This window comes from Drosophila arizonae, chromosome 5, assembly GCF_054131065.1.
Source record: "Drosophila arizonae isolate 15081-1271.41 chromosome 5, UAZ_ARI_1.0, whole genome shotgun sequence".
Lineage (NCBI taxonomy): Eukaryota > Metazoa > Arthropoda > Insecta > Diptera > Drosophilidae > Drosophila > Drosophila arizonae.
The window spans coordinates 8,713,605-8,729,971 of record NC_142925.1 but is presented as its reverse complement, the minus strand read 5'-3'; the positions used below and the strand labels follow the sequence as shown (position 1 = coordinate 8,729,971).

General features: G+C 35.3%; 1 protein-coding gene across 2 annotated transcripts in view; it reads left to right on the top strand.

The window, feature by feature from the left end:
* dpr13 (defective proboscis extension response 13) overlaps window positions 1-16,367 on the top strand; it is a 60,546-nt gene that overhangs the window by 32,958 nt on the left and 11,221 nt on the right. For both annotated transcript variants that reach the window (XM_089471683.1, XM_018013368.2), the window contains exon 2: window positions 2,960-3,609. In XM_089471683.1, the coding sequence (XP_089327809.1) occupies window positions 2,960-3,609 (650 nt within the window). The remainder of the gene's footprint in view (window positions 1-2,959; window positions 3,610-16,367) is intronic.

Genomic DNA, 16,367 nt, shown 5'->3' with positions numbered 1-16,367 from the left:
ATCTATGTGTCTCTGGTGCGCTATCAACATGACAGATTTGTCAGTGCAAGTGCTTAGCATATTTTTGATTATTTATCTATTTTTTTGCTAAGCATTTTTGTGCAAACTTATTGCAAATTTTTGATTTTTATTGATTCTGCGCTGGTTCATAAAGTTTATCTGAAATTTGAGCTATGTTTTGAGTTTTATTTAAATATCTAGATATTGTATTGATATGTCAATCAATATGAAAAGCTAGTTATTCGTTTCAGTTTCACTAAAATGTAATAATTATGTAATGTGATAAAGGCTAATTGAACAGAGATTCAGCTTAAATTAGGGATTGACTGATGGCTACGTCAATCATTCAAAGCTTACGACATATGACACATATTATATCTATGCACACATAGATATACACATGCATACACACACATACACATGCACACTTGCATAACTCTTGTTTTAGTTAAACGTTATCCAAGATATTTTGGGAGAGAATCTAATATGGAAAAATAAATAAATAAATAAAATGCAAATTCAATGAACTCTACTTTTGTTTCTATGATTTGGAATATCATAGATAGACAATATAAATTTACAGCTTCTGATTATTTCGGTTATCGATTAATTCTAGTGAATGTGACTGATGAGGTCATTGGGCTTATGCAACTCAGCTCATATTCCATATATGACACATGAGCTATGCCACGCCTCCTTCTCTTCAATACATTCTAACACATGCCATTTCCCTCTGTATTTGCACTTCCAAAAATTTTCTGATTTATGACAGTTAATTTTCATGACTCAACTGTAAATTATGATGAACTGTAATTGAATTGCAAAATGGAAACTTATTATAATTAATTATTGCAGTTGAATCACATCAATCCGTGGTCTTTACTGCAAATTCAAATGATTTTGCCAGCAAACACAGCTTAAATGATTTATGGGAAATCAAATATTGTTGCATTTCGGCGTGTTTATTGAATCAACTGATAGTAATAAATGTAATAAATGTTGAGAAGATGACAATTTGTTGAACATGTCTTTAGTGCAGTCTAATGAGAGCAGCATTAAATGCAAATCAAATCAAATTGCCAATCCAATCAATAGTTGTCACTGACATTCGCAAATGAATTTCTAGTTTACGAAATACTTATGCTAGTCGAAATGAACTTTTCTCTTTCTCTCTCTCTCTCTCTCTCTCTCTGAAATGAAATTTTTGGTTTAATTGTGGCTTAGAAGTGCGTGACCAAATAAATAGAAAGCAATTGAGATTTGAATTTTGGCATTTTGCCCTAATTGATATGAGAGGCAAATGCCAATCAAGGCCAAATGCAGAAAACCAAATTTTAAATTGTTCAATGCAATTATGTTTAACAGGGAAATATTATTGGGTTTACACAAATGAGTTTCAGTGATGCCGAAACGTGTTATGCGGTCGCCTTAATGTCAAGTACCCAGTCCCATCAGCTTCAGTCCGCACCATAAAAGGTTAATAAACGTGGCATATAAACAAAAAGCAAACCACAAGCTCCCACTCTCCCCCTCCTTATGAACTTCTCACTCTTCCGCCAATTCCCTGGCATATATTTATGAAATAACACAGAGATAAACAACATATACCCTGGTGATTGTGCAATGGGTAGCGGGTATTATTGATTAACGGAAGGAGTAGCAGCAGCTGTAGCAGCAGCTGAAGGGAGTCGAGTTGTTAATCAAGATGTTAAGCTCATAAATGTTGGCTTCTTATATAATGCAATTATCAATTATGAACTTTTGATATGTGAGCGCTCAGTCTCAACTGACTGAAGTCAATTACGCGGCGTATACGTAATATATTTTTAATGAAAGTATTTAATTAACATTTGAAAGTTAATTGCGTCTGTGCTCAGGGGGCGTATACGTAATTTATGCATTGCTTAAGAGCTGTGTAAATACAAATATTTATGAATTTCTATTTAAATGTTAAGATAAATGAAAACGATTTTATTAATATAGAAACTCGAACGGCATATTGAAATTAAATATTAAATAGATTTAAATGAATTGTAAATTTAGTCAAATTTAATGAACTATTCAATGAAATAGTAGCTCAAATTTACTATATTTAAATCATATTCTGGAAATTCAATAAAACAGTAGCTAAATTTTATATAAATTCAATTATAAATAAATTTTTATATATTTTACATTGAATAGAATAATTCATTGAATTTTTAGTAAAGGCCAATAGCTTAAATTTAAATATATTCTATTCGAATTTCAAATTTTATGTGTCTGCTATAATTAAATTATATTGTGACAATTTAATAGCAATATACAAATTTTGGCAACTATTTAAATTCATGCTATTCATTAGAAATTCAATCTTAAATTTAAATATATTGTATTAAATAAATGTGAATTTATTATTGTAGCAATTTGAGCTGAGCTCCTTTGTGCTCTATCTCGGCTCTAATTTTCTGAAATTGCTGCAAATAAATAAAATGTTTTTATTTGTACAAAATGTATTTGCTTTAGCGCACGTGCACCAACAATTGCCTCCAGTGTGTGTTTTGTGTAATAAACAAGCTGATATTTATGTAAATATGTCCAAGCCTGACATTTCGCGTCTTCCTCTAGCCCATATGATTTTGCTTGTAAAGCGAAAAAACATGCGCAAATAGAAGCTGAGCGTGGGTGTGGCTCCCATATGGGGCGGGCAGAGCCAGGCAGGTGAAACACTCAGCTTAAACGCATCATAATATTCGAGGCACCTTAATTAGCTGTGTCATATTATGCAAATGATATTTAGATGGGGTGCATGCCGCCCGCTGCTAATGAAAATCCCAATGAAAGATATTACGTATACGCAATGCTTATGCACATTCAAATTAATTGACTTCACGCTGTTATTGTTTATCCGACGACAGACAGCGCATATATTAACACATTTTAAAATGCTTCCAACTTCGCTCTCTACCACACTCAACAGGCAACATCGCCGCTGTGGCAGCGACGACAGCAACGGCCCCAACAACGCCAACAGAGCCAACAACAATGGAGCTGGCGCCAGCGCACAGCGCGACGCCGGGCGGCCCAAGTGAGGAATTACAACGGCATATAAATCAAAATTTAATTATGTCGCCAGAGCTGGAGCTCGGCTCGAGCTTTGCCGCCGCATCGGCGGCCGCACTGACAGCTCCACATCCAGTTTCATCTGCTGCTGCTGCTGCTGCTTCTGCTTCTGCTTCGCCCTTCTCCCCGTCATCGTCCTCAACCACTTCGGGCAGCAGCATAACAAGCTTCGACTCCAACAGCTTGATCGATGACAAGCGACTGCCGCAATCCACACACCAGCACCAGCACCAGCTCCAGCACCAGCAGCACCAGCTCGAGCAGCAGCTTCAGATGCAGCAACACTCACGTATTCAGGCCAAAGATACGGCCGGGCCGTATCCGATACCTGCCCACAGGCCTGAGCCCGTTGAGAACCATCTGGAGTCGACGCACGGCATCGATGGTACGGATAATGTGTTCGGCACGCCCATGTACTTTGGCACCGAGAACTCCACCCTCGTTACGACACAAATTGGCGCCACAGCCCACATACCCTGCACCGTACATCATATTGGCGAGGGTGTGGTAAGTAAATACACATAGATATATTTACTCTCATCTACTCTGTCAGACTCGAATGACTCGCACAGAGTCTCACATTTATAATTGTGGTCCGTTTCCCGTACCTGTACCTGTACCTGTACCTGTACCTGTGCCAACGAATGACTCATTCAGGCAATGATAAAGGCATACCGCAATACGCATTCACTCGCGGTCCTCCGCTTGTCGCGCCATTGTTTTAATATTTTATTTAAAATCAATTCATCAACTGTTTTGTTTGCCCTCGCTGGGAGCTGGAGCAGCTCGACTTGAAGTTTTCCTACGTTTGCACCTTTCTTCTCGCTCGCTCACTCTCTTTGTCTTTCTCTTTCTCTTTTTCATTGTCTCTGTTATTGCCTGTCGCATAAATTAACAAAGTGCCATTCACAATGGCAAATAGATCGAGCGCATTTCCACTTCATGTTTTAATTAAAAGTAAAAGAAATTAAATGTGAATTGAGTTCAACTGACTTTTATATACAGATAATTGAGAAAATTAAAATTATTTGAAAGATTTCTGTTTTTTACATATTTATATAATCAAATAATTACTTTTATTTACGATATTAAAAAATTATGTTCTTTGCATATTCAGTTAATCATATAATTATTTTGATTTATTATTTTAAAAAAAATAATAATAATAATATATGTATATAAATATATATTTATAAATATCGAAATATAAACAAAAATAAATATTTGTAGGTTTTTATTTATTTGTTTTTTTTTTCTATTTATTTAATCACAGAATAATTTATATTTATTATATGACAAAATTGATTTATATATAAGTATATACACGAATTTTTTAATATATTTTTATAATTAAAAATATAATTTTTTATAAGAATTATGTAGCTGCTTTTAATTTTCAAACAATTAATTCCCGAAATTCTGGAAAATTTGTGTAAATTTCTATATCCTCTCGACTTATTTGGCTTTCTCAATTATAGGAAATAATTCCTAATATCCAAAATTATTTTTCTTCACCTTCTATATTATTTCTATAATAATTCTTATTGATTTTCCAACTAATTCTTAAGAAAAATCCCAATTATTTTCATCACACACTCAGCGTAAGTGGAAAGCAACAAAAAACAAATAAAATAAGACACTTCTCCATGGTTAAGTTCAAGTGTATTTGGTACACACGCAGCTCTGGCTATATTTGTAGCTCTGCCACACCCACTTAATGGCACCGGCGCCCCTAACACACCTGACAATTTCGCAGAATTAATTAAATTTTTCCTTGTGTTATCGAATGCTGCACTTGGTGAGCATGGCTCATAATAATAAAACGAAACTAAATATTGTATTACACAGATACACGCACGCACACGAGCCCAAGACAGTCATCAAACACACACACACACACACACACACATGCTCATCGTCTAGGGGTAACAAATTACAGCAATGGCTAATGTACATCAACTACAAATAATCAAGCAATACACAGAGACACATTCCAAAGCGTGAGGGAGAGAGAGACAGAGAGGGTGAGTGAGAGAGGATGAGTGTGTGAGTGAGTGAGTGAGAACTACGACTGCTGCTATATGGCCTCAAGTGGTATTAATTTTACGCTTGTCTAGAGTTATTACTCATACGCAGCGTACGCCTCACGCACGCTTCGCCTATTTGTTTAAGCCCAACCCCCCGTCGCCCCTTGCCATAACCCATCGCGCGTTCAGGGAATTCGACGGAACACAACGTGTTTATGCCCCAAAATGCTGGACACGATTAGAAACGTGTAACCCTCTTCGTCCCTCCATATCACTCCCTCTCCCACTCTCCCTCTCTTTCAGCATGTGTGTGTGTGTGTCTGGTTTAAATTGACGATTTCATAATTGCGCCTTCAAGTGTGCAGAAGTTAATAAGCACTTAAGCGCCCGTAGGCCGAAATTCCAGCAAGTTGTGTGGCTTTTGGACCGCACTCACACACACCCACACACACCCTCTCCCACACACACTTGTACATGGAGTGTGTGAACTCATCGTCCGGTTAGCCAGTTTGCACTTGAGCCGGGCCATGGTCGTGCTTAAGTGGCCATTGGACAGCTACTAAACTTGAATCGCCTAAATGACAGCAGTCGTCGCCCCCAAAACAGCTTAGCCACTGGCTTGAAAATGATAATAATTCCCAAATGTGATGTGATGTTATGGCCACGGTGTTTATTTACCCATACGATTGCAGCGAGCAATCGTCAGTGACTGTGTGTGTGTGTGTGTGAGTGTGTGAATGGCCTGTGTATCATTAGCAGAAAATACGTATACGACATATCACGCATACGCCGGGTAATTGGCGCACAAATTAAAGACGAGGCAAGCAGAGTAATTTTCATCGAAGCTGAGACTCATTTGGAAGCACACACACACACACAGTCGCATATATACCACGTTGACATCCGCATTTCAGCTTCGATTCGGTCTTTGCTTGTTAACGTCGTTTGTCTTTAGCATTGAATTCAGTTTTAAATGCATCGCCTTTGCTATTTTAAGCTGCTTATGGCTTGCCAACAGACACGCACACATATGCCTGCTAGCAATGCATACACAATACACACACACACACTTCAACACACACTTTTACACATCGATGATAGTCTCAAGTTGTTATAAATGCATTTACATTTCACAGCATTTTTCATGCATTTTCATAAACGTTTCCCTGCCTGTACGTATATGTGTGTGTGTGAGTGTTTTTATATGTATATTTATAGTTTGCCCCTGCACACCTGCTGCACACACACATACACACACACACAGGCCAGCTGCCTTTGCCGACTGCGCATTAATATTCGCAGAAATTTATGAACAGCATTAAGGGCACACACACACATACACATACACACACCACTGTAATATGCAAATGTATTTTGCAATGGGAAAGGTTCAATGAATAGGAAATATGTATGTACATGCATGTATACAAACAAATGGGACACATATATACAAATACATATACATATGTATGTATATACATATGCATGGGAGTGAAATATGAAGAGTATATAGAAAAGTCAGCGAAAGCGCAGCTTGTGAGTTCTTTAACAATTTCAATACATAAAACTTGAAAGTTGCGGAAAAGTTGCGAATACAGTTTTATGAGAATTGCGTAGAGGAGTTTGATATTTGAAACAAATGAGTGGGAGTTACAAAATAGAAATGAGTGGTTCTATGACGAAATGAAAAATGAAGTACCTCACAACTTTTAAAATAAAATAATACAAAATAAAAATAATAATAATAATAATAATAATAATAATAATAATAATAATAATACTAATAATAATAATAATGAAAATAAAAATAAAAATAGAAAAAAAAAAAAAAAAAATATATATATATATATATATATATATATATATATATATATTAAAAATGAAATAGGAAGAACTTATAATTCGAACTGAGTAATTCTTCATTACCAAAATTCAAAAAGGAAAAATAATGAACAGAGTAATTTCTCTAGCTAGAGTTTTCTTTACATTATAAATTTCATTTTTGAAGAAAATTAAAAATATATATATATAATACAAACATTATAGGTATACTATCGTATTATTATACCCTGAACCCATTGAAAATGGGAAATCAGGGTATAATGGTTTTGTTGAAATGTATGTAACAGGCAGAAGGAGGCGTGGCAGACCCCACAAAGTATATATATTCTTGATCAGGGCGACGAGCTGAGTTGATTTGGCCCTGTCCGTCTGTCTGTCTGTCCGTCTGTCCGTCTGTCCGTCCGTCCGTCTGTCCGTCTGTCCGTCTGTCCGTATGTTTGAACGCGTCGATTTCCGAAGATATAAGAGCTAGAGACTTGAATTTTTTTTTAAATGACCGTATATACAGCGCGGACGTCGAGTTTGCTTTTAAAATTCGATAAATCATCCCGTTATGTTTTTATCGAGTAAAAACATTCAAGTTCAAATCAGATGCCACTATAGCTAATTGTGAATGATTTTTCTTTTTTCTAAAATTCTCAAATATTCAATATAATATGTAGATCATATGCTGAAAGTTTCATTAAATTCCGTTCAGTCAAAAATTAATAAAAAAAAAAAAATCAAATATTTGGCCAATTAACAAACGCACGTGCAGCAGCTACAACAAAAACATTCGTTGAATCACATCAGCTGTTAGTTTCGTTTAGTTTTGGTAGATGGCGCTGCAGCAGTGAATCTATTTGAGTTTTGCCAGCGCCACTAGCAGGAGTGAGGTGGCCTAGTGTGTTAGCTGCATGTCCCGATCGGTGCAACTGGTGTTAAATTTTTTTAATTGTTTCAAAATATTTTTATATTTTCATAAATGAGTTTTCTATTTAATTTATATTTTTAAATACACCGAAATTGAAATTTTAACCATACTTTATGTGCGTTTTTAATAGTTTGGTTATTCTAGCAGATTCTTAGAATCGCATCAGCAGTTAGTTTCGTTCAGTTTCGGTAGATGGCGCTGCAGCAGTGAATCTGTTTGAGTTTTGCCAGCGCCACTAGCAGGAGTGAGGTGGCCTAGTGTGTTAGCTGCTTGACGCTCGATCGAGAAGTCGCGGTTCGAATCCCGATCGGTGCAACTGTTATTAACTTTTTTAATTGTTACAACATTTTTTTATATTTTATTAAATGAGTTTGGTATTTTATTTATGTTTTTAAATACATCGAAATTGAAATTTCAGCCTTACTAAATGGGCATTTTTAATTGTTGGGTTCAGGGTAGTATCTAGTCGAGCACTCTCGACTAGAGTTTTCTTACTTGTATTTGTTATATTTTATTAAATTCATTTTCACTCTCCTAAAATTAATGAAAATAAATAAAAGCGTATGACTTTTTAAGTTCAACCTCATTCATGATCTTCCCTTGCTCTTAGCTTTACACAACTCTAACGCGTCTCTTCACGATATAGGGTATATGTATGTATTTCGTTGATTTCATTTCCATTTGCCAGCCAAGCCAACTTTTAGCCTTTGTCCAATGCTAGGCAAAGGTTTGCCCCTTGTTTTTGTGCTTTGGTGGTTTGTGCGTTTGTTGTTTGTCGCTTGTTGCACCCTTAATGAAGGCTGTTTTTTATACATTTTTATTTTGTATTTTTGTTTTGCTTGCCTTTCTAAGCATTTTGCGTACTGCGCCGTCGTTAATGTTGCCATTGTCGTAAATTTTGTTCAGTTTCAGACGACAATAAAATGCAGGAAACATTAAATAAATGAATTGCTTCCGCGAGAAGCAGCACGTAAATGCGTTCTCTTTGGGTTTGCTCTGAGCCTTTGTTTCACCATTTTGCTGCAATTTTAATTTTTGTCGCGCTGCGATTTTGCAGTCGTTGCTTTTGCCTTTCCCCGTGCCAATGCCTTTTCCTTTGCCACGCCCCTTTGCCACACAGCAGCAGAAGGAAGCAGGGCAAATGTATAAATCATCGAAGCATATATTTATACAGCGTATATTTATGAGTGTGTATGTGAGGGTGTGTGTGTAGGAAACACCTTTGGAAAACTAAGTTTCTCATAAGAGTTATGCAGTAAGTAATTATGTGTGTTTCTGTTGGTTTTAAACTGTAAATTTATGGGAATTGTGGGTGAAGCCAAAACTATTTCTATTTACTATTAATAATTTCAATGCAGAACAAGTAGGAATTTTGCAGACAGGCACTTCCGACTGCAGAGTACTCATTCATGGTATAAAAACCATTATTTAGTAATGAAGAGAGGACAGAGTAAGAAAGTAGTCGGATGAGAGTCGAAAAGGAGTCGGCTTTAACTTATCTGATTACCACTAAGATAGCCAGAAGGAACCTTTGGGGAGTCTTTTAAGCGACAACGTCTCTGAGATACCTCAAATAGCATTCCCCTATTTGCCACGCCCCTAAATCTGACGAGGATATCCACGACTATATATGCCAAATTTCGAATCACTCGTTTCAATAGCAAGACAAACATTATACACAGCCAATATACCCGTTCGACTTTCCTGAATGAGTATAGAAAATTCTGGAAAAACAATATCAGGAAAATGTTTGCGCACCGCAATTCAATTGATCTAGATTTCCATATGCCTTTACATGCTCTTTTGACAACTTAATTACACAAATAAAATTATACGGAAATTCTTAAACATTCTTAGTTTATATAAATATTCTATGCAGAAAATCTCTGTCAAGTTGCCATTTAAGAAAATTTCTGGCTCAATCATAGAAAATCTGGCTGGCCGATAGGATTTGCTTGCCGAATTCCAATTAAGTTATGTCTTGGAAAATTCGCAAAATGCGTTTGACAAAAGCAATTGGAATGACAAACAACAATAAGGCAAATCTTTGATTAGCCAAAGAGGCAGACAGACGGGCAGACGGACAGCAAATTTAAAGCGTATAAATCAAATTGCAAACAGCAAATAAAAGCCAAAAACACTAAATGTCAGCTGCTGCAGCAGGAGTAGCAGAATTAGCAGGAGCAGCAGGAGTAGCTGCAATCGTGCTAGTCGAATGGAAAGAGCTCCATTGGAAATTTTGAAATTACGACACATTTCGGAATCAGAGACAAAGTTGACATTAAAATATGTCATTTGAGAAATGCTGTGTGAGTGTGTGTGAGAGCAGCTTAAATGGCATTAAAAATAAACTAAGGCAAATACATTTAAACTGCAGCAAATAGGAAGAGCACAAGCTAGCAGCTTCGCAATGGACTTTAAGCAACGATACACACGCACACACACACATGTATACTATATACATATATATATATATATATATAAATTGAACTTAATCAGCAGCCCGAGCAGGGGCAGAGCCCTGGCCAACTAAAAGCCCGGCTGTAGGTAGCCAGGCTGTCATCCTGTTTGCTGGTGCGCGTGTGCGTCCTTGCGACTTGAGCACTTAATTACTTTTTAGATAAATTGTCGTTTTTAATGTCTAGACTCTTTAGATATTTTCATAGTAGAAAAGTGGCAGTAATTAAATGTGCTCACAGCATGTCACCAGGCGCAAGACCGAGAGCCAAAGTAAAAGCATTAGCAATAGCAAATGGCAATTGCTTAAATTCCGAGAGCAACTTAAGCGGAGCTGCTCCGCTCGAGCAACTTGGAGTGTTAGAAAAGTGAGCATCCGTGCAGTTAGATAACTTTTGCAGATACAGCAGCTAATTTATATATAATTTGCTAGATTACAAAAGGAATATAATTATAAGGTAAATTTCATTTCACACACACACACGCACACACATGCACAGTTGCTAGCAAGTGCAAACAAAATTCAAGATAAAAATGCCGAAATTGGTATTTTATGAAAATTAACGCTCAAGGGTTTATGCTCGCTCTCTCTGGCTCTACCTTTCTCTCTCTCACTCTTCGGATTGAATTTCTGGTTAGCGGCACCTCCACCCCAGCCCCACTCAGATAAGTCGTTTAGATAAAAAAGGTTACGCAAATATTTAAGCAAAACCCAGCTCTGTTTCTACAGACGCACACACATACATACATACATCTAGCTCGCATATAACTTGTTAGAATTTTAAGAGTTTAAGATCTGATATGCTGCAACTTGCCATTGTCCAAGCCAGCAAAACAGTTTGGAAAAACAAGAGAACGAATTATGTGAGTGGTAGACTCGTAGATATCGTCTATTTTATTTTTATTATTATTATTATTATTATTATAATTTTTTTTTTTTTTTTTTTTTTTTTGAGTATGGCATGATGTAGTTTTTATTTATTTATTAATGTAAAAAATGGTTTGAATAAATAATAATAATATATTTATACTAATATTCTACTTTATGGAAAAAATAAATATGTAAATAAAAAAATATTTATTATAAAGCAATATAAAATTCAATAAAAAAATTTGTAAAATAAATATATATATATTTTTATATTTGATTGGATAGAATTTTCTTTTTCATTTTTTTAACATCTCAAAATATTTTACCATATTTAATAATGTTAGAAATTGAAATTAAATTTAAAAAAAAATTATTTTTTTGTTGTTAATTATTAATTATTAGAGCTGAAAATAAAAGCTTAAAGTACAAATAGAAAACTATGCTCAAAAACCATAAAGATGAATACCCAATTCAAGTCCTTTAATATACAGGGTATTGCCTAACTGTTTCACATTGACGAGGGTTACTCTAAACTTGCCAAAAATCACTGCTAAGGCATACACACACACATACTTATATATTTATATTGTATATATGTAATTTCAGGCTATGGCAAACAGGCGCGTTTTTAATCAAAACAAACACATAATTCGTGTCTAATAATTTGTATTTATTGTTGCTACAAAATAAAATACATTCTGTCGTTTATAGAGCAGAACCGGAGCTTGTTTTGCTTAGCTTAGTTTGCTATAAATTATTTTTCTCCTTTTCTTTACAGAGTTTTCTTTTTGCCTCTTTTTTTTTCTTTGTGCACATGAATTACTTTTTATGTATGCGAAGGCTCAGAGTTCGTAATATTATATAGTCCGACTCGCACATACATATATAAATATATATATACATATACATATATATTTTTTTTGTGCCATTTTATTTGAAGTTTTGTTTATTGTTCGCTTTGCTCTGCTTTCTTATTGTTTTTGTTCTTGGCCCGTTTTTATAGCTCCCATTTTTGTTACGTATGAATTGTGTGAGCTTTAAGGCACTTGCATTCACACACACACACAGGCACACATTCATATGAAATACATCTGTGCAATGTGGCATTGAGGCTCACAGCCTGAGCTTCTGGCATTCTAGCCAGAGTCGCCGTCAACGCTGCTTAAAATAGCATCTAAAATTATAAAATATTTTTGTAGTGCCCGGCAGTCACAGTCGCTGTTATATGTATACGTATGTACACGCTGCATACTTTTCTTATTATTGTTTACCATAGCAACCAAGTATGAGTGTGCCTGTTTGTGTGAGTGGGTGCATCTGTAGCTATTCGTAATGCCCGATGCCAGAGGTAGCAAAGCAGCTTTACGGAATCAGAATTTAAACAGAAAAAAAATATATAAACTTCTGCAATGAAGTTATAGTAATACAAACTGTACAAGTTTTAAATTTAATTCCACTAGACTTGTTGCTGAATATAAAAATTTATTTATGAATAAAACAAAGAATTCCATCAAAAATATAGCCTCGGTTAGTTTCATAGGCAGCTGGTCTTGAGTTCTGCTCACACTTGGCATAGAATCACGACTTTTCCTTTAAAATAAAAACTATGTATTCCCTTCTACTTCTTTCTTTTTTTTTTTTTTTTTTTTTTTTGCAGACTTTTTTAATAGCGTCTAAAGTTCCATAAACCCACTCGAATTAAATAAAACTTGTCGCCGCAGCAGACCGAGTTTTATTTCATATAAAATTCTCAAGTGATTGACACCAAGTTTATTGAAGCCATCAATTTGCAGAAAACATTTAATATGCATATATATTTTCATTTTATGGTGTTTGTTAGAGGGAGAGGGAAAATCGGCCGAAGCAAGTGGCAATTGGACTATTTTATGTGGATCGACGGTTGATTTTAAAAGTAAATGAGAATATATATTGTATATATACATACATATATATATATATATTGAGATAAGAGAGATGTAGTATATCCGTTTCTAGAGCTGGATGAAAAGTAAAGTATTCTTACATAATATTGCTAATTTCAATATATAATATTGCTACGTTCTAGAATAAGAGGAATTTCTACTTTGATCCCCATTGTAAAACTTTCCATCGGATTTTATGCAATATTAATATTTATGAATGCAAATCTGACTTTAAAAAATCATGTATATAAAATCTTGCTCAATTGCCTCTTTAATTTTACTTACACTCTGAGAAAAAACTCAGAGAGCTAAGTCGATTCTTCAAGCAGCGACTGCATTCGGTGTTAAATAAAGCAAACGGGTTTTTGTGCATGTATTAGTATATATGTTGCAGCACATCAGTGAGTGATTACATGTGTATGTGAATGTGAGACTCTTTCAGTAAGCACTGAGTCTGACTGTGCAAATTCCAATCGTCCCTCTCCCTGAACGATGATCGTTAAACGAGCGTCCCACGAATAGTTCGACTCACGGCACTCAACAGAAAACCAATACGAATAGAAACGAACCGAATGATCTTGCTCAGAGCGAGAGCTATTAAATATGATTAATTTCGGTTGATCTGTGGAATAGAGCTTAGAGAATACAATTGGTGACAATCAGTACTAAGCTATGATGCTTAATCTTTGCCTCAGTATAAGTCTGGCTGATATATTTAGATTATATATTATTTGCATACATAGCACTTCACTCACTCATCTCAAATTTGATATATATACCCCTCTATTTGATGTCAAACATCATTTCATTCAACAAACTCTACTTCTCCCGTCATACACAGAGGCCATTCAGTCCCCCACCTCCCCTTTCGCTGCTTCAACCGCCTTTAGTTCCATTTTCTAGTGCACTCAGCACTTCATTAAATGTGCTTTATTTGCTTGCCATGCACCTCTGACATACCCATCAAATTGCTAAGCATTTAATTAGCATAGAAATAAAGTCTTGGCATTGTCTGTCGCCTGTTCGCTTGCATTTTCAGGCAACTGCATTTATGGCATTGTTGTTGCCATTGCCATAAAGCCGCATGGCTTGAGAAATTTGTCTGACTTCGTCTTGAGCTTGGCAATTAAATGAGAAAACTTTATGACAGCAACAAAAACCGCATACCGCACCTCAGCCCCTGCCCACAAAGAGTCCACATCCTTTGTATGCTGTTGGCTAATTTAACATTAACTAAACGTCAGCTTCACTTGGCTTAGTGGCAGTAGAAGCCGTCGAAGGGGAGGGGACGTTTGTTTGGCAGCCTGACCGAAAAGTAAATGTTGCTCAAAATTTGCCATAAACCTTTTTAATGAATACAAATCATTATCACTTTGTTCACTGGCAGCCTGAACCCTAATTACACAAGTGACGGCCAATGGCAGCGGGTGCTGGGCGAACGGAACTTGCAGTCCTGCTCGTCCTGTTTGTCCTGTTTGTGCTGTTCTCTGCCATTAGCCAGTTTGTCAGCTAATAAGGCATTCAGGCTGTCGCCGCTGTAGCTATAGCTGCTGCGGCAGCTGGCCAAGACAACTTGATAAAGGCTTACACTCAAGCAGTCAGGCAGCCAGCTGCTCGCCCGCACTGAATGAGTTGTGTCCTTTTGTTTGGTCCTGTCGTTGCCTGTCACAATGTTTATTAAAACAAATGCTACAACAAAAGACAAACAATTTTTGACCCACATTTCACTCTATGACACAGAGAATGTGTGTGTGTGTGAGAGAGAGAGAGTGCTAAGGTGTGTGCGTGTGTGTGTGGGTCTATGCTAAATGGATTCATTATTTCTATAAAGTTTTATGTGCATTGTTTTGACAAATGGCTCTCTGAAAACAATTAAGAAAAGCTGCAAATTCCTGCACTGCGATAGAGCTTCGACGACCCAAAAAGGTGAAAGTTCAATGTTGAGATATAAATTGTGAATGAACTCACCTACAGAAATTTACAGAGAAAAACTGTAGACTTATCAGGCAAAGAAAAGAGCGACTGGGCTAGGGTGAGCAATCCTGACGTTGCTTTGAGAATTCCTGGGAATTTTCTTTGACATATAGAGATGGAGTAAAATGTTGTTTAAAGTGTTAGCAGCAAATTGTATACATACCTAATAAAGTAATCGTAAATCTAATATATAATATATTGTTATAAGCTGGAATAACTTGGAGTAAATATATGAAAAAAATAATGATTTAAGATTTTAGAAGCTTACAAATATTTTTCCAATAAACATATGTTTTTAATTTACTTCCATTTTGAGCTCTACATTCTGTAAGATTACTTAACATTAAATTCTCTCATATTCAATTTCACTTCTAATTTAGGAAATTTCATTTCTTACTTAGAAAATAGTTTTAGTTAATTTTTTCCATTTTTTTTTTTTTTTTTTTTTTTTTCAATAAATTTTAAAATATTATTTATGATACGCTTTCAAAGTCAAGAAAAGCTAGCAGACGAAAAATTAAACAACTGCAGTAAAATAAAATAAAATATAAAATTAAATATATAAAAAAAATAATAATAATAACTGTAATAATAATATTAAATAAAAAATAACTCCCATCTCTTCTATAATCCAAGCAAAAAACAAAAATAAAAATATAAATATTCAATTCGAACTAAAAATTTTTTCCCAAATTCTTTCTCACATTTCTTTGTATACAGTTTCAGCGCCTTGCCTAATTGTTGCTCTTAATACATTTGAATTTATAAGGAAAAAGTGCAAAATAACAAAATGAAATTCAAATTGAAAGCCCTCAAAAGTTAAGCAATGCCACGCTGCGCTGCATTTCGCTTTTAATTATTTTAATTGCATTGCAATTACGATGACAACAAACAATTGTTGTGGGCGCCGTTAATGAAAGCCACAAACACAAAAATTAAGGAATATGAATTATGAAAAATATGAAAAATGAAAGCTGAGAAATATGAAAATGTGAAATGGGTGCCTGCAGCACACCACAAAAAAAAAGACAGAGAGAGAGGGAGAGAGAGAGAAAAAAACATTCGCACTCAAACACTCGAAATTGTTCACATTCATTTTGCAGATTCGCGTTGCCTTGACAGCTGAAAAGTAGGCTATGGTAATTTCGCACATTGGACTGGGACTTCGTCTTCTTCTTCCCTTTATTATGATGATTGTTATTAATTCTCATTCTATATACATATATATATATATACCTATAGAATGCCTGGCTTATTGT